Genomic DNA, 20,655 nt, shown 5'->3' with positions numbered 1-20,655 from the left:
GAAAAGACATTTTGCTATTGGCTGTGACAGATCTTTGGCTGATAAAGAAAGTGAGCGATCAAATCCTCAGACATGAACTATAGGGGTTTCCGTCTGTAGAAATGCAGCATTGTCTCAATATTTATCTTCCTGTGTGCAGCTCTTTCACTGATAACAGTCTAAATATCTGCAGTAGGGATGTAACGATTAATCGCAAGGCAGTTAAAAATCGATTCATAGGTATCACGATTCACATCGATACTGTGAAATCTGCTAATACTTTCTTTCTGGCCGCCTTCTACTTTTAAACATGTTCATAAATGATTCCTTACCCCTTTAGCATACAATACAATACACTAAATAACAGCGAAAATCACAAAATAAAAATAGGCACCATTACTCCAAAACAGATTGTCAACAACAATATTCAAAATGACAACAAAATTACTCCAATAACACCAAAAAAAACATTACCAACACCAAAACAATATACACACAAAATGACAGAAAAATACACAAAATGACATAACAGCAGCAAAAATCACAAAATGAAAGAAAAATACACAAGACAAAACAAAAGTTGGCGAAACGACAGAAAAATATTCAAAATGACAACAAAAATACACAAAATTAGTCCTTAAACACCAAAACTTGATAAATAATTAAAATAAATTAAAAAACATCTAAAAAATTAACAAACACACACAAAAGGAGAGAAAAAATATATAAATTGACAACAAAAACACCTAAAATAGCATAAAATATACAAACAACTAAAAAACACCAAACAACAAACCCACAAAATGACCTAAAAATGCACAACACAACAAAAACACACAAAACCTATTAATGTTCAGATTGGTCATAATTCTCAATGCTGACATTAATGTTAATAATGTGGCTCTCAGATCAGACACAATCAAAAATGTCCAAAATAATTGGCACAACCTAATTATAAAAAAAGTGAATGAAACTGTGAGTAAATGGGCCTCAGTCTATATTACTTGCAAGTATTTTAATTCATGTACTGGTTGAGTTTCCAATGTTCAGCCTCTGTAGACTTGATTAATGGTGGAAATCCACTGTCGAGGCTGCTGTGACAAGGTACCATGGGTAATGTTATATTCATGTGCCTACTAGAATAATAATAAGCAGATCAACAGACAGAGACTAATAGAAGCTCCACTGCTGCTCCCATTTAAAAAGGCCATAGAATAAATAACCAAAATATGTAATGAAATTAATTGGATATCAAATTTAATATTCATTGGATGATAACTTCTTTTTTTCACTTCTTTTACAGCATGATGGGCAGTTTACTCTAATGTTGCCAAACAAATTCTACATTTCATTTTAAAACCTCTGACTCACTATAACATTGCAGGGTCTTAATGTTACATATGCCAACGAGAAACATTTTTACGAGCAGTTTACATTACAAACAACTCTTGCTCGATAATAATAATAAAGAAATGTATTATAGACACATCGGACCTCAATTCTGTCGTACGACATGAACCAACGTGTGATTTATCAAACATTGGTATCTGACCAATCCCAGAGCACAAATGATCAGATGTTGATAAATGCTGCGACTGAATTCTATCGTCAATAACATGGAACACCCTCCTGTGTCAGAGACTCCTCCCACTGAGGTCAAACAAGAAAATAAACTTTTCCTAGATGAAAATCATCATCCTCACATCTGAGGTGGAGCAAAACAAAGACGTGTTTTTTGAACGCGTAAAAACTGGACCTAAAGGAGAAAATCAGCTACTGAGCAGGAGACGTCTGCCCCCGTGTGCACCGTGAACAACTTCACAACAGAGATCCTGGAGACACACACAGACCTTTATATCGGTCTCAGTCCACACGCTTTAGGCAATAAATATCACATTAAAAAAATTCACAATAAAAACTCTTAAAAAAAAAAAGACTTAAAAATGACTAAATGTCGTCCCTTGTCTGTGTTTATTATGATTTCAGCCAATTCCACCTATAATTAATCATTGCTTAACGTGGACTTTTTTTTTTTTTTTAATTAATTAAGTTTAATAAGTTTTAATAATGTGTTTAGATCTGTTCTGAATGTGTGTCTGCTTATGCTTCAATGACAGCTGAGGCTTGTTTAACATTTTATGCTGCTCCATAAATCCACTTAGCGTACGATCACGTCAAAATTGATAAAAACCGAAGCTTGCGTGAATTTGGTTGAACGCACATCGTACGCTCAGATCTGGTTGATAAACGAGGGCCAATGTTTCTCGATTTGGAAACGAGGGCGTCAAAAGCATCAGCAAAACAAAGAACGCATTTATAAAGACTGACACGACAAGACTGTGGGATTATTTGGTGAATGAAAAGGATGCCAGAATGTTTTAAATCACCATCAGCGATGCCAGGCAGTGAGGAATACCAGGTAATTTGATTTTAAGTATGGGGAGGACAACTCAGGTACAATGTCATTGGAGATGAGCTTAAAAAGGTGTAAAAAAAAATAAGCTAGGGAAACCAAAAAAAGAAAAACACACCCCAGAAAAATGCAGACTAAAAATAAGGAGATTATAGTGCATTAGATGAATTAAAGTCGATTTGGCTCAATCTACCTCATAATTTAGCAGTAAAATAATTTTTTAGAGAGCAGCCACAAAGTGATATTAGTGCTAAAGTGAAGTGCTACAATAATGGAGGTACAGAGTGGTGGTTAGATGTTTCATAAAGCTGGAATAAGTGCACAGTGTTTACATAATATACTGTAAACCCTGGGGCCTGATGCTGCGTAATGAAATGTCCTCACTATAGCCTGGATATTCCTCGTCAATGGGAGTCAACGCTGGATTAATATTAGGTTTCCTACAATATTTGGCCGTCGATCTAACTGTTGACGAATACAAAAGAAGGTACATTAAAAGAATTTTTTTTATCCTATAAAGTAGTGGTGGGAAATTATTTAAAAAAATTATCTAATTAATTAGAGACTTTGTAATTAATGAATCTTGATTAATCTAAATTAATCAAATAACAATATTTGATGCTAAACGTGTTTTGGTATAGGATTGAACCAATGAAAACTAAAAGCACTAACTTAAATTCAATTAAAATATATTCATGCTTTTCTGGATTTTTAGTAAACTTTCTAAAACAAATGTGTTTTTGTATGAAAATAAAGTCCAGAACATTCCAGAGAAATATAAACTGAACAGTGTAAAATAATTACAATATCTGTGGATATCATGAAATAAACAGAGCAACTGATAAAGATGATGAATTTAGTCTGAAATAGTTTTTTCTACATAACAGTTGATAAGTTGGGTCAGACGATGCTATCTGTAGCAACGTTTCTAGCCCCGCCCACATCCTCTACCACAGAATGGTCTACTGTCCACTACAATCATTTATCACTGACTTTGTTTATTTGTCACTCATGGATTTATTCATTTTGGTTCTGAACCCTGTCTGAGTGTCAGTGTGGATTGGAGACACTGTCTGCTCAGAGCATGTAGCAGCTAGCACTGTACAAGTGTTTGTGCTAGCTGCTACATATTTAGTATTAAAGTAGAAATGGAGACGGCAAAGTTTCGGTGATCAACAAACTCTTTTTTGCACTATTTTCACATAATTGGGCTTTATTTTTCAATCCAGTGTTTTTAAAATTAACGTCCATGAAGCACAGCAATGACTTCTACTTTGGTTCTACTGTTTCTTGTGTTGTGGTCTGTTAATCAGTATTATGGGTATACCAGGAACTCATGCAATGAGAAGGTTCAGCGTTGTTTGGAGTGCAAAAAAAGTGATTAACTGCCTTATTTTTCTGTAATTATTTAATCAAGTGTTTCCCAAACTTTATGACCTCATGTGCCCCTTAGTCTTTATTTGTTATCGTAAGTACCTCTTAGCTCATGTTATACATTATTTATTTGTGTCTACATGCTAGTTTAAACTCTTTCCTGTGTCTCGTCCAACATTAACCTTGAATTTAGGCCTTTTTATTCATTTATTTCTAATGTTTTGCTTGTTTTAGAAAGTGAACTTCATCTTTTGGTGTATTTTGTTGTGCCACAAATTATTATTGATGGATGAGAAAAAATAGTGAATGAATAGTTAAAAAATAGACTGACAAGTGTTTCTGTGTACCTCCTGAGAGATCTTCAAGTACCCAAGTTTTGAAATCACTGAATTAATCGCAATCAACGCGTTAAAGTCCCAGCACTAAAAATATTACATAACTAACTGTAAAACATGTAAAACAGTTGTTAGTGGCTAGTAAAATGTAATAAAGTTTGAAACTGCCACTCAAAACTTTGCTCTGATCCCACTGTAAACAATCGGTTTTATTGACATTGTTGGAAAAGTTTTGCGCATTGCATTGTGGGATGTGGAGTCCAGTAAACGGATGCACAGAAGGGTTTTTGCATAAATAGACTGCTAAAAGCAATCCTAAAAGTAAGGCATAAAAGCCAACAATAAGAAACTACTCCTCAAAGATGATCCGTACCGGTGTGTGTGTGTGTGTGTGTGTGTGTGTGTGTGTGTGTGTGTGTGTGTGTGTGTGTGTGTGTGTGTACCTGTGGTGGCCGTTCAGGGATTGGTTCATTGCGTAGTGCCTGCAGGGCCTTCATGGCAGCGTTGTGTCTGGCTGCTTGGCGAGTTCGTCCGTCGCCAATAAACTCGTTGCTGCCAACAGAAAGCTGCACGTAGAAGATCTTCGGGACAGGATAATGGTACCTGGATTTTAAAAAACAAAAAACAAGAAGAAGAAGCGCAGCGGTAAGAGACGTTTATGAAATCAGGAGTAAAATGAGCCGATTCTGTTGCACAATGAGGTGAATGTTTACATCAGAGCTAAAAAAAAACAAGTGAAGTATTATAAGACGAGTTATAAATTCACACCATTTGCAGCGTTCCCAAATTAAAAAGCCCTCCACTTCATCAGGGTCAATTACTGCACAATAGCCAGTTGGCCAACCTCTTGACTAATGTGTTGCTATTGAATCTGAACTGAGCGATGCTAAACAAAGCCCAGGGACATATATCCTCTCCTCTTTCTTCCAGCCCTGAACATAGATTACACTCTCTTTCTTTGGGCCGTGACAGACTGGGACTGAGCTGTCACCGGGCAGATTTAGAGGTCTGCGTGTGCGAGACCCCCTCCTGGGTCAGTAGGAGAAGGGCTGAGAATGTGGGGCTAAGAAAAAGAAACAGTGGGAAAACTAATAAGACAAGAAGACAAATCCAAACGTTTTTAATATCCGTCTCTCAGCTCTCGCTTTACTTTCTGCCAATATTATACACTTATATTCACCAGGACATATAGACACCATATGTGGTCTGCTCCAATGAAAAGCAGCGGAGAAGATTTATGGAAAATGTCTGGACTAGGGTCGGGTTCCCAAACTGTATTCAATGTCTCCGTGTTTGACACTGAGCTTTTAATAAGCAGATGAAAAACTACAAGAAATGACGCTGTTGGACTTTATTTAACAACTTGTTGAGGAAAATGAGAAGTGGCAGATAAAGAGGAATACCTCCCTTTTTCTCTGTGTATACATTCCTATACCACAAGACATCCTACTTGGCACAGCAGACAGCCAAGACTTGATTTAGAGCATGTGGGAATTTGGAGAATTTGAGGAGCTTTAAAGTTTTGAGACAGAAGATATCTGTCAAGGATTTCCAAATGGAAGGCAAGTGGTAGGGTATCAGTTAAAGATGACTATTCTTGATTATTAGAAACAACATACCGGTACTTTACTTGAAAGCATTACGATACTTTATTTGTCACACAAAAATGAGCTTTAGGAGTAGAATGTTATGCCTCATTGTGTTAAAAAACATGGAACTCTACAAAGAAAGGATGGCTCAGCAGCTTCTTTACAAGATTGCAAAACCAAGTGCTTCTGCCTGAAACGACTCATAGGGCCTGTACTACGAAACCGGATAAGTATATCCCGATAGCTCTCCGTTAGCTTCACCTAACCGTACATTCTCCGTCACAGGGCAGCTGCACTACAAAGCAGGATATAAACATGATAGCTGTACTCAGGCTTCATCAGCTGACTCTAGATTAGTCCATCAGATGTCAATCTATATCTTTCCTAAAGGATGTCATCGCTAAATGAAAGGATTAATGTATCCATTAATAATCTTTTTTTCCTAAAGGCAGCTGTCATATCTGCACCAACCAGGATCTTCTAACAATGGGCAGCTCATTTTACAAGAGATCTGATTGGTCAGGAGGCGGGGTTTTAATACTCGCTCTTATCCTCGCCAGAACAAAAGTGCATAAATTACAAAAGTTAGCGCAATAAAAGGAAAGTTTCGTAGTACAGGCCCGTGAAGTCCAGTTCGTAGTGATGGTGATGACATTACAGTCACTGTTTGATGAAGACTATGTTGGTTTCTGCTAAGGTCCCTTTGAGTTTAGAAGCACAAAATTAAAAATACTCTTGAATGCTCAAATATCGCAAAAAGGTTTTCACGCTTTCATAAGAAGGTTTTTCAAACGTTTCGATTTTAGAATGTATCGCAAAAGCTCAATGTAGACACTTTTTTCGCAATTACATGACAGAGGACGAGACGTACCTGGTCACATGACCACTTCTGTCTGAGAAAACATGGCGGGCTACGTGTGGACAGAGGAGGAGACCCAGATATTTCTTAGCATTATACTTAAAAATGATTAGTGCCACATCAGACGTGAAACAACAAAGTGTTCTAAGGAGGATCTGAGCATCCATCTTCTTGTAGAGAAGTCTCACGGGATGAGATTTAACGGGAGTTACCAGGCTCCAAAACAACATTCATTGGAAACACATTCAGAGTGCAATTATATTTAAATATCGCTTTCATCTTGTGCAAAACTGTAATGGAAACACAGCTATTGATGAGTTATGTTTGTTATTGTTTCTTTCTCAAAAATCTTGAAAATCACAGCTTGGAAAATTAGCGTAGAGAAATTAACTTGGCCATTATTTTCCTGAAAAGGTCCTTTTTCTCTTTGCTCTGTGCCTTTGTCTTTCCTGCCTGCTCCGCTGAGTAGGCTGAACAATAAGTCAGTGTATCACTCCCCAGAATTCCTGCAGGTCTTTCTCTACGACCGCAGCCTTCCTCTCATCCGTTTGCTCTCGATTCCTGGCCACGGGAGCCGTTCCCTGGGCGGGGGCCTGCCTGGCCCTCGCACGTCAAGTGTGGCCCCAGGGTCTCAGAGGACATGCCAAGTGCAACATGGGCCCGGGCCAACAGCGCTAAGCCGAGATGGGAGCAGCTGGGGCTGCAGCACAGAGTACAGGTGCAGAAAGGAGGAGAGAAAGAGGAACGAGAGAGGCTGAAGAGTGAGGGAAAAGAGAGGGACAGAGAGAGAGAGAAAGGCCTGTGGGAGACCCGACTCCACAACGTGGGAAAGTAGTGGCTTACACACAAGTAAGTAAAGCCAAGAACTCAGGCGAACACACGTACGCACATCACATTTGCCCACACACACAGGAAAAACACTAAAAAAACAGTGAAATTAGTGCAGCTTGGCCAGAGCTAAATCAGCACATATATTATTATTATTCTGCAATTTTAAACATTTTGGCTTAAACCATTAGTGTAAAGAGGGAAAATGGACCAGGACACCTGCAGCCTTCAATCAAAGGGAAACATTTGTGTGTGCGTTTCTCCTTGATGATGCAAAATTACTTGGTACGAGTCAAGGAAGTGCCGGGACTTAATCAAATAATGCATCATCAGCATTTAGCAGTGAGTAATGATTGTGACTTAGAAGCCAGAACTTTTCCCGCAGCTCGCTTTAATGTGGGCCACGTTAAAGAAGGTTAGCGTTTCATCTTAATCATGAAAAGACTCGGCTACGAACAAAGCGAGACAGAGCCATTGAAAATCCCTGGTGATATTTCGCCCACACACAGTCCTACTTGGAAATGGGAGATGTTATTACCATAAATGACAGGGTGACATTTTGGCTGGAAACAATTTCACGCAGTGGCATGAAAAACAGATTTTCTCTTTTGAAATGCATGTGTAAGAAAAAAACCCCAAAAAAACACCGTGCTTAGACTACGTCATACTTGTTCCTAACCGGAACATCTGAGTTCTCATCTCACACCTCTGTGTTTACATCATTTTGAAGCATTTACAAAATCCATCATAGCTTCCATAATCCTTTGCTCAATTTATGAGAGTTTTTCCTCTATTATATTTTAACTTTAAACAAAAAGTAAAATGCAGCATTATACTGCTGCAATTTACACTTTAAGGTAGGGATTGAATTAAATGGTTTGAGAAAAAGTACAGCACATTATCTCATTATCTAAACAAGGGTTCTCAACCTTCGGGTCGTGAGACACTGGGAGGCGGGGTCGCCAGATGCCTTCAAGAAGCTAAAAATATTTTTTGAACAATTTGAGCCCGTTTTTTTTATTTTTTTTATCGCTTTTTCTGCAACTACACCAAACTTTCCATATTTTAACCTATTTTCATCACTTTTTCTTGCCATATTTTTGATCCTTTTATAATGCATTTTTGCTACATTACTCTTATTTCTGCCACTTCTCCATCAAATTTCTGTATATTTTTTCTACTGCCAAGATGTTTTTGACACTTAAAAACCCTTTCCACCACTTTTGACCCATTATTGTCACTTTTAACATCTTTTCCCCATATTTCATCCTCAATTTAACCACATTCACAATTTTTCATGACCATTATTTGCCAGTTCAAACTAATTGTTCCTACTTTTTTCTGCCACTTTTAAGCCAGTATTTACACTTGAAACCTTTTTTACCACTTCTTCTGTCAGTTTTTGCCCACTAATTTGCAACAAGTTTCTTTTTTACCCTTTTTGGTCACTTTTAACCCATTTTATTTCTGATTAAAACAAGGATTAACATCTTTTGGGTCCCCGGTCTCTGGTACCTTTATTTTGGGGGTCTCAAGCTGAAAGTGGAACAGACCCTATATATCTGAAAGCACACACTGACTCGGGTCAGAGCTTCAGGTTCCACCTGAATCGGTCCTCCTCGATTATTAATAAATTATGTTGTCATTATTATTATTATTATATAAATATTATAATACATTGTATAAAACATATAAGACCATAATGGATTTTGCAGCAGACAGGAAAACTGGGCCAACCACACACAGACAGCACATGGATGAGGGAGTGTATTGGCCTAGATGCCTTACAGCGTCACAAATGACTGTATGATGCAAGGAACCACAGTTGTGGACACGCACACACACGCACACACGGATGGGACTGCGCTTGGAGCAGAGGGGTGACAAAGATCTGTGGAATAAGAAAGAAACAAGTTTTTGGATGAGCTTATTCATCCACCAGCTGTGCTTTCTCTCCCCAAACTTCTGCCAAACATTCAACTTCTTTCCCTTTGTTTATCTTTAATTTAACTCCGTCTTCTTTAGAGAAATAGAACTGCTCTTGTAATGAACACTGAATGTAGTAGTTTTTATTGTCTGCTGAATATCCAGGTCCGGGGACAAGATCCAGACAGTCCTCTTACCCAGCCACTACCACCACCAGCTTCTCCGGGGCAATCCCAAGGTGTTCCAAGGCGAGCCGAGAGAAATAATCCCTTCAGCTTGTCCAAGGCTGTCCTCCGGGTCATGCCCAACACACCACATCAATGCCTCCAGGAGGCATCCTTACTAGATGCTCAAACCACCTCAACTGGCTCCTCTGTCTATCAGAATGACCGAGCTCCTCACCCTATCTCTAAAGCTTACCCTAACCCTCAAACCATCCAACCAGAAAAGTAATTTTTGTTGCTTGCACTACTTTCTCTTTCGGTTATTACCCAAAACTCATGACCATAGGGGACAGTTGGAACGTAGATCAATTGGTAAACCTAGAACTTTGCCCTCTAGCTTAGCTCTCGTCACCCCAACAAACCGGTGAACTGCAAATGCCTCTCCTATCTGCCGATCACTCCATCCTACCCGCACTTGCGAATAAAATCCTGAGATGCTTGAATTTCTCTACTTGGAGAAAGTAGTCCCTTGACCTTGAGTTGGCAATCCCGTCCAAGTCCTGTCTTGGCAAGAGCCAGATGTGTTTTTTTTCCCCAATGATGCCAATAGTACAGCATCATCTGCAAACAGCAGAGATGAAATCCTCTGGTCCCCAAACTCAACACCCAGATGCAGCTAGACATTCTATCCATAAAAGTTATGAACAGAACCGGTGACAGAACCGGTTGGCAGAATCCAACCTTACCAGAAACCATTACAACTAGTTAGGCGGACACGTGGACTAATTGGGCAAACTTCCAGGACCCTTGTCAGGGTTAAGAGAGGGTCCACAGATCTACAATCAGAACAAAAACCCACATAGCTCCTCCTCGATTCAAGGGTTGACTCTCCTCTCCAGCACCTTGGAGTAGACTTTTGGATGGAGGCTAAGGGGTGTTATCATCTATAGTTTAGAACACATTCTCCGTCCGTCTTTTGAAAAATTAGAAACCGTCACCACGGTTTTCAAGCCCAAAGGCACTGCCCTCAATTTCCATGCAATGTTTCAGAGACTAACAACCATGACAGCCCTACACCCGACAAAGCTTTCAGATACCAAACGGGTCCCATCCACTGCCACATATTTGTTTTACTACCTACTAATATTCCTTCCATCGTCCAACGATGGGCGTTTTAATGCCTCTCTCTTCCCTGAGATGGATAGTCTTCCTCCATAGTCTCAATAAACTCCTCCAAGTCGCCAGTATTTGTTTCACTAAATGCGACTGCGATATGTAATTACAGATCTCTCTTCTGGTCAGTTCTAGTCAGACTGCTCTAAGAAGGCCAGATACCATCGTACAGTGATAGCATTCACCAAGGTCTCTGCCTGGGGAGGCTCTGCTATCTTATGACCACCGTTATCAGCAACATACACAACACTGAGAGCACTGAATAGCAGCAGACTCACTGAGGCACACGCTTGTTTACCGGTCTGTCCCCCAAAACACTTTGACCAAGTAAACCCTGTGTCCGCATCTGACCAGCAACCCTAAAGCTGGACTACGTCTCATTCATCCAAATCGCCACAACAGCGGCTTCAAGTTTTTACTGTCAAGCAACTTTATATGATTGATACTTGTTATTTTATCTTAAAAACAGGTTAAATAGAAAGCGTTTGAAGATTACTTTTTTTTTATTTTATTAAGGTTTATGGTACCTAACAAGGGACCATATTTTGCAGACATTTGCAACACAAATACAGATATACACACACACTCAATGGTAGACCTAAAAGACCCCAATTACTTGTTTTAAGCAGTAGGTAAAGACAACAATCCAGAGTTGGTGGGTGTGTGTAATGTGTGTAAAACAAAGATTATTTACAGCAGGTTAAAAGTAAACTACATGTATATTTGTTCTCAGATGATGTGGTTTTTAACAGCTTAAAAAAAGCAGACAAAGGATAAAGCTGTACTGGTATGTTCAAACAGTGACTCAAGGGGATAATGAGAAACTGTGTGCGTGTTAGTTGTGTTGTGGTTTTCTGAGAAACCACAGGCAGCATTATTTAATCAGGATTCCTTCTCAAAGCACTAGGGTGTGTGTGTGTGTGTGTGTGTGTGTGTGTGTGTTTTGCAGCAAAGGAGATACATTTGGCAAAAGTTAAAAAACTTTGCAATCAAGCTGCCAGACAAAGCCATATGGCTAAAGAAATGAAAGTATGGACTGAAGGTCGTCAAATGCTCCATCTCATAAGTTTGGCTTAGCAGCAAAAGCTTGTTACACTGGGAGTTTTTAATATATGTTGATGGGGCATTATAGACGTCCTCATGTCCCCTCAGTGTGTGTGTGTATGTGTGTGTGTGTGTGTTACAAGGCATGTGCCTTTGTCAGGTGACAGCTGGGACTTGCAAAATCTGCCTTTACCAGCAACAAATATTACCCGAGAATAACAGACGAGTCCAAATGCTTGAAGATTTTATGTCCCTTTTTTTGATTAAATACTCCAAACCAACAGCATTCCCTTAATTCCTTCCTGTTTGTTGTGGTTTATCTTTTTTTTTTATACAACAGATTAAAGCTCTCATTGTGTATGCTCTGTAATCACCATGCTGTCTCAGGGCCCGCCCCCTGTGCCTGCGCGCTACAAATCACCGTCTCCTGTCGAGCTTTATTGTGCGAGTGCGGCATTGACTTCTCCAACCAAACACCACAGACATGCAAATGGTCCCAGACTTACTAAATTAAACAAAACACAAATTAAATGGAACAATTTGCTTTATTTGTCATCTCTGTTGAGTACGCCTTTTTACCAACAATTGGATTTGCTGTAATTTTTCTGAGTTAATGTAAAATTGCACAATACAAGACAAGGGAACCAAACTAGTCACAATTTGCATTTCCATGAAAATAAAATTGAGATTTAATGTCTTATCATATTATTTATTAGACTATCTTGTTTTTTATATTTACAAGTAATATTTTTTTATTACAAACTGACCTTCAACAAAACCCAAACATTTGACGTCGTTTTTCTTTATGAAAACTTGAGGATTACGTGTGTCATTTATAAATTCCCAAGATGCGATTGCATTGTGATTAATTACTGTCAGATTTCCAAATATTTTGTTGATTTTTTAAAAATCGATTCACACCTCTAATGAAGACAAAAATTAATTAGTGCAGCCTTATTTTTCTGTTTCGTACAGCCGTTGTTATTGGTAAACAAATTTGCATTTAACAACAAAATTTAACAACAAAATTAGGGTAAAGTGCTTTTACTGCGACTCCAAGAAAATAAGCTGACATTTTAGGAAATTTGATGGAGAAGTGTCAGAAATGGGAGTAATGTAGCAAAAATGCTTTAAAAAGAACAAAAATATGCCAAGAAAAAGTGATTAAAATAGTTAAAATATAGTGAGTTTGGTGTAGTTGCAGAAAAATGGTAAAAAAAAAACAAGCAAAAATGGGCTCCAATTAGTCCAAAACCATAATTGATCATTATATTTGCAACCGTTGTTCATTCCGAATTAGACTGAGATAAATTGAGATGATCTGCTCACAAAAATCATATTCCTAAACAGGGTTACCTTAAATGTCTGATGTTGTGAGACAGAAGTCAAACATTCATGACAGGAGAAGAAAATGATCTTTTATTATAGATCAGTGGTTCCCAATCTTTTTGTTAAATCATGTATAAACTCTTCATATCATAAGTACGTCTCCATAATTTCATATGCATTTTTATTTGTGGAACAGTGTGCTCTCTTTAATCCAAAACTGTGTCTCAATGGTTCCCTAAGGCTTATCTACTCATTTATAACAATGAGTAAAACTTTATTTTATTTATTTAAAAAAATTAAAAAATACCAGGCAAATTTTATGTGATTAGTTCAATAGAAAGTAACAAGTCTCCTTTGTAAAATGTAGCTAATTATTGTCTCCTATTGTTTGTGTGCACGCACCACAAGTGTTTGTGTGCGCGCGCACCATGAGGGTCTGCGTGCGCGCGCAGAGTCCTTGTGTGTGTGCGTGCACAGTGTTTGTGCGCGCACGAGTGATTGTGTGTGCGCACAAGTGTTTGTGCACGCACGCCAGTGTTTGTGTGCGCGTGCTTGCGACTGTTTGTTTGTGCGTGAGAAATGCTTTTAGTTCAGTTTAATCAGCTTAAGCAGGGTTTAAATGTGCTTTATAAGCTGATTTATTGACTGATAAATTGATTATGAAAATAATCGTTAGTTGTAGCTCTACTTCCCACTGATATAGATTAATATAAAGCTCAGTTTGCTCATATTTCCCAGCTCTGTAAAGTTATAAAAACAGAGGAAAGTAGGACAGTGGTGTGTGGCGGCCGGTTGATGTGCAGCAACCCGTGATGATCTGTACCAACAATGGGTGCACATGTTATGACGCATGTCTTGTGGTGCTGATGTCAACTGCTCTCGAATGAGGGGGGGGTGGGGGGGGCAAAAGACTCCATTTAGGATTCCAAATACACTCACCAAAACCTTGACAAAAAGCTGTGTTCACATTCCTGGAAAATGAGCCAAAGTGGAGAGTTTTTGTCAGAATCCAGGTGTGAATTCTGGTGAAAAGCAGTTTTGGTCCGACTCATCCTGCCCATGTTATGAAATGTGTGCTTTCTGAAATGAGCAGCAGCGTAATCTCAGGTCCACTTTAAATTCAACGCCTCAAGGAAAGAAAAAAGGAGGATGCAGGGGAATACATAAACATGAAAAAGCACTCAGAGGGAATGAGATGAAGGGAGATATTCCACTCCTGTGTCATTGAGTCTGCTCCGACACAAATCTCTCCACAATCTGTTTATGTTGGACGAGTCCTCCAACAAAACACTGCTGCGAGTGTTTACACCCATTTTGCACAATTAGTACCTAATATCCTTTGTTTTGCTATCCATTCCGTTGATATTTATGTTACATGTGAGAGTACATGCATGTAATTTAGAGTCTGCACTGTTATGTGGTGATTTAGGGGAAATTCCACTGGGAGCTATTAGTCTGTTCTTGGTGGGTTTGGTCATTTGGAATAAAGGGATTACAAAGAAAATACAGATGTGTGGCTTTTGTTTGAAAGCACAAAGTTACAGCGTTTGCTGAAAAAAGACTAAAGCACATCGACAGAATGGGAAGGAGTTTATCTGACACTTCTTAACATCTGAGGAGACATTGATCTACAACCACATGTTGGTTTTCTCACCCACAAGCAAGTGCAATGATACACATTAAGGGTGTAAGAAAAAAATCGAGTCAGTGATATAACGCAATATTTCACCGTGTGATTATTGTATCGATCCAAAAAAAGGTCCAAATCAATGTTTTTAACCATGTTTTCGTACGGACTGTTAAAAAGTCCTCCTATCTTCAGGGTTTGCATATCATCAGCAAGTTGTGATTTACTCGCTAACTTCAGCCACCAGAGCGTGTCAGCACACTGTTTAAGAAAGAGTAAAGGTCCCTTAGAAGAGCTCTTCTTCTCTGTTTCATTGTCTATTCACTTTTCCTGGATTTTTAGAGCAACCAAAAATCTGCACAAGTTGGTATTTTGACTGATCTAAAAAGCTACTAAATAATCTAAAAAGCTATTAAATAATCTAAAAAGCTACTAAATAATCCAAAAAAGCTACTAAATGATCTAAAAAGCTACTAAATTATCTAAAAAGCTATTAAATAATCTAAAAAGCTATTAAATAATCTAAAAAGCTACTAAATGATCTAAAAAGCTACTAAATAATCTAAAAAGCTACTAAATTATCTAAAAAGCTATTAAATAATCTAAAAAGCTATTAAATAATCTAAAAAGCTACTAAATGATCTAAAAAGCTACTAAATGATCTAAAAAGCTACTAAATAATCTAAAAAGCTATTAAATAATCTAAAAAGCTACTAAATAATCTAAAAAGCTATTAAATAATCTAAAAAGCTACTAAATAATCTAAAAAGCTACTAAATAATCTAAAAAGCTATTAAATAACCTAAAAAGCTACTAAATAATCTAAAAAGCTACTAAATGATCTAAAAAGCTACTAAATAATCTAAAAAGCTACTAAATGATCTAAAAAGCTACTAAATGATCTAGAAAGCTACTAAATGATCTAAAAAGTTGCGTAATAATCCTATTTTTAAAAGTTAATAAAACAAATATGGTACATAATGTGTTTTGTTAGCTACCATTTACTTGTTCTTGCCAATTTAAAAAACATTAAATTAATTGTATTTCAAATCCATTTGCACTTGTAAAGGTTGAAATTTGTAATTATTGATAGTCGTAACGACATCGTATTGTTTAGTATCAGGATATATTGTATCGTGACATGCGTATCGTATCGTCACATTTATGGCAAAGGATACCCCTAATACACATAATGCCAGTTCGTAGGATATTAAATGCATTAATAATAGTCACATGAAAAAAAAACATGTGTAGTTGGGCAAACTTAAAACATAAAGCTATAAAAACAACATTACCTCATATTACACATCCTCTCTGGTGCCTTTAGGAGCAACACGTTCCTCCAGAGCTTTTCCGTTCTAAACAAGGATATTAAAGTAACTCGAACTTATCTCGCTTTCAAGAATTGGAAACTCAGAAGCTACGTTTCCATTACAGATTTTTGCAAAAATGAAAGCGATATTTCTATATGGCGAGTCGACAAAGTAAAACTGCGCTTTGAACGTGTTTCCATTGAACAACGTTTTGGGGAGGAGCCTCGTAACTCCCGTGAAATGTCATCCCACGAGACCTCGCTGCATAACAACAGAAGCTCCAAACCTCCTTAGAACACTCTTCATTCCTTTGTTGACGTCATGTGACACTAATCATTTGAAAGTCTAATGATAAGAAATGTTCCTGTCTATTCTTCTGCCCAGGATATATTGATCCGGCGGTGTAGTACAGGCCTAAGAAGTCTAACGTGTTGTTGAGAAAAGGTAAAAAGGCGCAAACTGCCTTAGCTGGTGATGAGAAAGAATCAGAACTCTGACAACATTCAGTCAAACCCCCTGAGATCAGAGCAGCAGGACAAAGGCTGGGAATGATGTGGATGAAGTGGAGGAAACCATGGATGAGTCATCAGAGTCAGGTGTTCCAAGCATAACACCAGTTAGGGATCGTCTGCAGATTTCACAATAACACAAACTTGTGTTTGCTAATCGCTCTGCGCGGAATCTCCACATGTTCCACCAGCTGAACGCACGCACACACGCACACACACACAGGGTGTGAATGACCACGAGCTCGTGTCTGCTTCGTAACAGAGACAAATCACTGATTTAATCATAGACTTTGGTGCTAAGGAGTTATGTACGGGTCCTTGGCTATAAATAAGATTCATTAAGACTCTGATAAATTCCCCTTTCATCTTATGGCTGTGTTTCCTCATCAAAGCACTTTCTGAACCAATCAATACTGGTCCTGGAGGTGATTAGAGCGCTGATGGATCAGAGCCAGACTGCCCTCTTAATGATAACGTCCTCCATCAACACGACTGTGGATCGCTCTTATTCATCATAATAGGGAAGGACATGGGCACGTAGAACCCTTGGCTTCCCTTTAGCATCGTTTAGCTGACGGATTAGGAATATTAGGAATATGACCAGCCACTCTGAAACACAGTCTGTCATCTGGAGATGAAAATTCATGTTCTGAAGGTCTCGCTTTCATTAATCCAGGGCTCGAACATGCTAAAAGAAAAAGACCTCGTGGATACATAAGTGACCTTGAGATGATGTATGTCTTATCTAAGGTCTTTTTTTTCCTTTTCAGACACGTGACCATCCTCCAACACCTTTTCTTTTCTTATTTTTTCAAGCCCGCCTTCCTTAGAAAACTCTGTCATGTATGACAGTGACGGACAGATGCTGGAGAACACATTTTCTATTCTATTCACATTTGTCTTTCAACCCAGTTGTTCCCGCACGGATCAGATGTTCCTAGATGTATACCAGATGCTAATCTGTCTGCACACTACACTCTGTTACCAAAGCGGCTACTGGAAGAAAGAAATCATCACAAACCCAAAGTTTATAAGGAATGAAAAACAGACTTTTCATCTCAATGGTTCCTATCATTTACTATAAACCAACAGGCTACAAACCACAGATCAATATGTATATAACTACATATAAACTCAATTTATGCCCAACTTTCATGCTTCAAAATGGGTGCTCAGTCACTTTAAAGGGGGATGTTTAAAATGAGGAAACACTGCCCCCTGCTGGAATATCAACAGCATCCTAAAAACACAAGGAATTCCACCTACAAACAAAACTATTTAGACATTTAGGAGGGAAATAACACATTAAAACTGGAGGAAATGTGTTTATTGAGATGTTTGAGTTGAAGTTTAAATACTTTCTGTATGCAAATGCAGATGTTATACAACAATTAACTTAAAACATGAGTTTCACTTGACATTTTAATGTATCCACAGCACAAATATTAAAAGAGGAGCTCACCTTTGGTTGAACATGCCTCTGAAGTTGTAATTGGCTCTGTAGTTGGGCATGGGCTTGGGATCCAAAGGCCGGTAGATTGCAGGTTCTCCTCTTTTCATGGCCAAACCGTTCAGCTCCACTGTGGGTGTTATACTGCCTGAGGAAGACAGTCAGCAAACAGGAAACATTAATACAGGACATGGGACATTTTTTAGTTTAAAGCAGGGGTTCTCAACCGCGGGCTAGCCAGATGCCTTTAAAAAAATAGGAATGGTTTTTTTGAACAATTTTGAGCCCATTTTTGCTAATTTTTACCGTTTTTCTGCAACTACACCAACTTACCATATTTTAACCTATTTTCATCACTTTTTCTTCCCATATTTTTGCTCCTTTTAATGATTTTTTGCTATTTTACTCCCATTTCTGACACTTCTACATCACATTTCAATGCTTTTTCTACACATTTTTTCAACTTTCAAGACATTTTCAGCTCTTTTAAACCTTTTCTACCTAATGTCACATATGTTGACCCATTATTGTCACATATTTTATGATTATTTTTGCAAATATAACAACATTGAGGATATGTCATACCCATTATTTGCCAGTTTGAACTAAATGTTCCAAAATTGACACTTTGAACTCTTTTTACCACTTCTGTGGTTTTTATATTCTATGACATTATTATTAATATTTATTTGAATGATATTAATCAGATAAATAAATACATGTAGCATCAACAAAATAGACTTATGGGTATTTGTCCAATTTCAATCCCTCACATTTCCCTTTAATAAGAGCAAAGAACAAACATTGTAGTGAGATCTTTAATATAAATCCATCTTGGAGTTGATGCGTTTTACATTTACATTTAACAAGCATGGAATCACAGGTGTACGTTGCATATTAGTTGAATCAATCAATCAATCAAATTTTATTTATAGAGCATTTTTCATATATACAATATAACTCAGAGTACCTTACATCATTAAAATCTTACATGCAATAAAAAATACCCCATAGGGAACCCCAACAACATCACACAAACCCACACACACACAGACACATAGAATTAAGAGTTAAATATTTATTGTCACCCATGACATTTAAATTTGATTTTAGATTTAACATTTAGATTTAATATTTTGATTTAACATTTAGATTCAATATTTAAATTTAACATTTCGATTAGATTTAACATTTAGATTTAACATTTAGATCTAACATTTAGATTTAATATTTATATTTAACATTTAGATTTAGATTCAATATTTAAATGTAACATTTAGATTTAACATTTAATATTTAAATTTAACATCTCGATTAAACATTTAGACCTAAAATTTAGATTTAAACATTTAGATTAAACATTTAGATTAAACATTTAGATTTAACATTTAGATTTAACATTTAGATTAAACATTTAGATTAAACATTTCGATTTAACATTTAGATTTAACATTTAGATTTAATATTTAGATTTAACATTTAGATTCAATATTTAAATTTAACATTTCGATTTAACATTTAAAATTTCGATTAAACATTTAGATCTAAAATTTAGATTTAACATTTAGATTTAATATTTAGATTTAACATTTAGATTTAACATTTAGATTTAAAATTTAGATTTAACATTCAGATTTAAATTTAACATTTAGATTTAACATTTAATATTTAAATTTAACATTTCGATTAAACATTTAGATCTAAAATTTAGATTTAACATTTAGATTAAACATTTAGATTTAACATTTAGATTTAGATTCAATATTTAAATTTAACATTTAGATTTAATATTTAGATTTCATATTTAGATTTAGATGTAACATTTGCTACTTACTGAGACTTAACGTACACATGTTATTGAAAGACCAACAAAAAGATCTAAAACTATGCTCACTAGCTGTGATAAAGTGCCAATAATAGTGTAATGTGGTGTGATGTGGGTGCAGGTACCTGGGTTACTGTTGATGTCCATCTTGGGGGAGCGTGGTGCAGGGCGGGGCAGGACGCTCTCAGCCAGGGCTTTAGCAGCTGTGGAGTGTTGGGCCTTTTTAATGCTGCTGCCTTCAGACTCCCACATCTGCTCCCCAAGAGTCAGCTGCACCGTGAAGATCTGAAGGAACACCCAGGGAGATCAAAATGGAAACTCTAATAATTATGCTTCATGTTTAACAGAATCTATAAAATCCATTTTATTCTTTTCCAAATTTTGTTTTTTAGAAATATTTCATCTTTTTTTTTTTTTTTTTTTTTAAATATTGGTTTTCAACTCCTGGGACGAAACAAAATAAATAACAATAAAAAATAAAAACATAAACAAAAAAGTATGTCAAAAATAAAAGTGTAATTTAAGCTGCAATTAAAAGATAGATATATGTTTTAGTGACATGGATTATTGTGAGCGCTCCTTTCTAATCATTCATAAAGGGTTCTCATCAGCAATTTTTCATAGTGTAGGGGGGTTGCGTGGTGTTGTAGGAGGGGCCAGGAGGCATGCCCCCCCGCCGAAAAATCTTTAAATTTATGACCCTGTGAAACACAATTTGCTGCATTTTTGAGGGGTTAAACTTTGTTACAGCCTTACTTTAAAGCCAAAGAAACACTTTTCAAACTTAAATGAGGTTTTAATTGGGACACGCAGTAATATTGGGACTGTTATGGATGGACACGCCCCCCCGGCTTTTTGTGTCCAAGTGTGCAGAAATTCTAATAATAATACATTAATTTTATATAGCGCTTTATGGGG

At 37.1% G+C, this 20,655-nt stretch overlaps 1 protein-coding gene across 1 annotated transcript in view; it reads right to left on the bottom strand.

Moving 5' to 3' along the window:
• stau2 (staufen double-stranded RNA binding protein 2) overlaps positions 1–20,655 on the bottom strand; it is a 114,905-nt gene that overhangs the window by 90,211 nt on the left and 4,039 nt on the right. Inside the window, exons 4-6 of the mRNA XM_028434747.1 lie at positions 19,863–20,022; positions 17,925–18,060; positions 4,545–4,704 (exon numbers count right to left, since the gene is read on the bottom strand). Of these exons, the coding sequence (XP_028290548.1) occupies positions 4,545–4,704; positions 17,925–18,060; positions 19,863–20,022 (456 nt within the window). The remainder of the gene's footprint in view (positions 1–4,544; positions 4,705–17,924; positions 18,061–19,862; positions 20,023–20,655) is intronic.

Source organism: Gouania willdenowi, chromosome 20 (assembly GCF_900634775.1).
Source record: "Gouania willdenowi chromosome 20, fGouWil2.1, whole genome shotgun sequence".
In the NCBI taxonomy this organism is placed as follows: domain Eukaryota; kingdom Metazoa; phylum Chordata; class Actinopteri; order Blenniiformes; family Gobiesocidae; genus Gouania; species Gouania willdenowi.
This window is presented reverse-complemented; position numbering and strand designations above follow the sequence as displayed.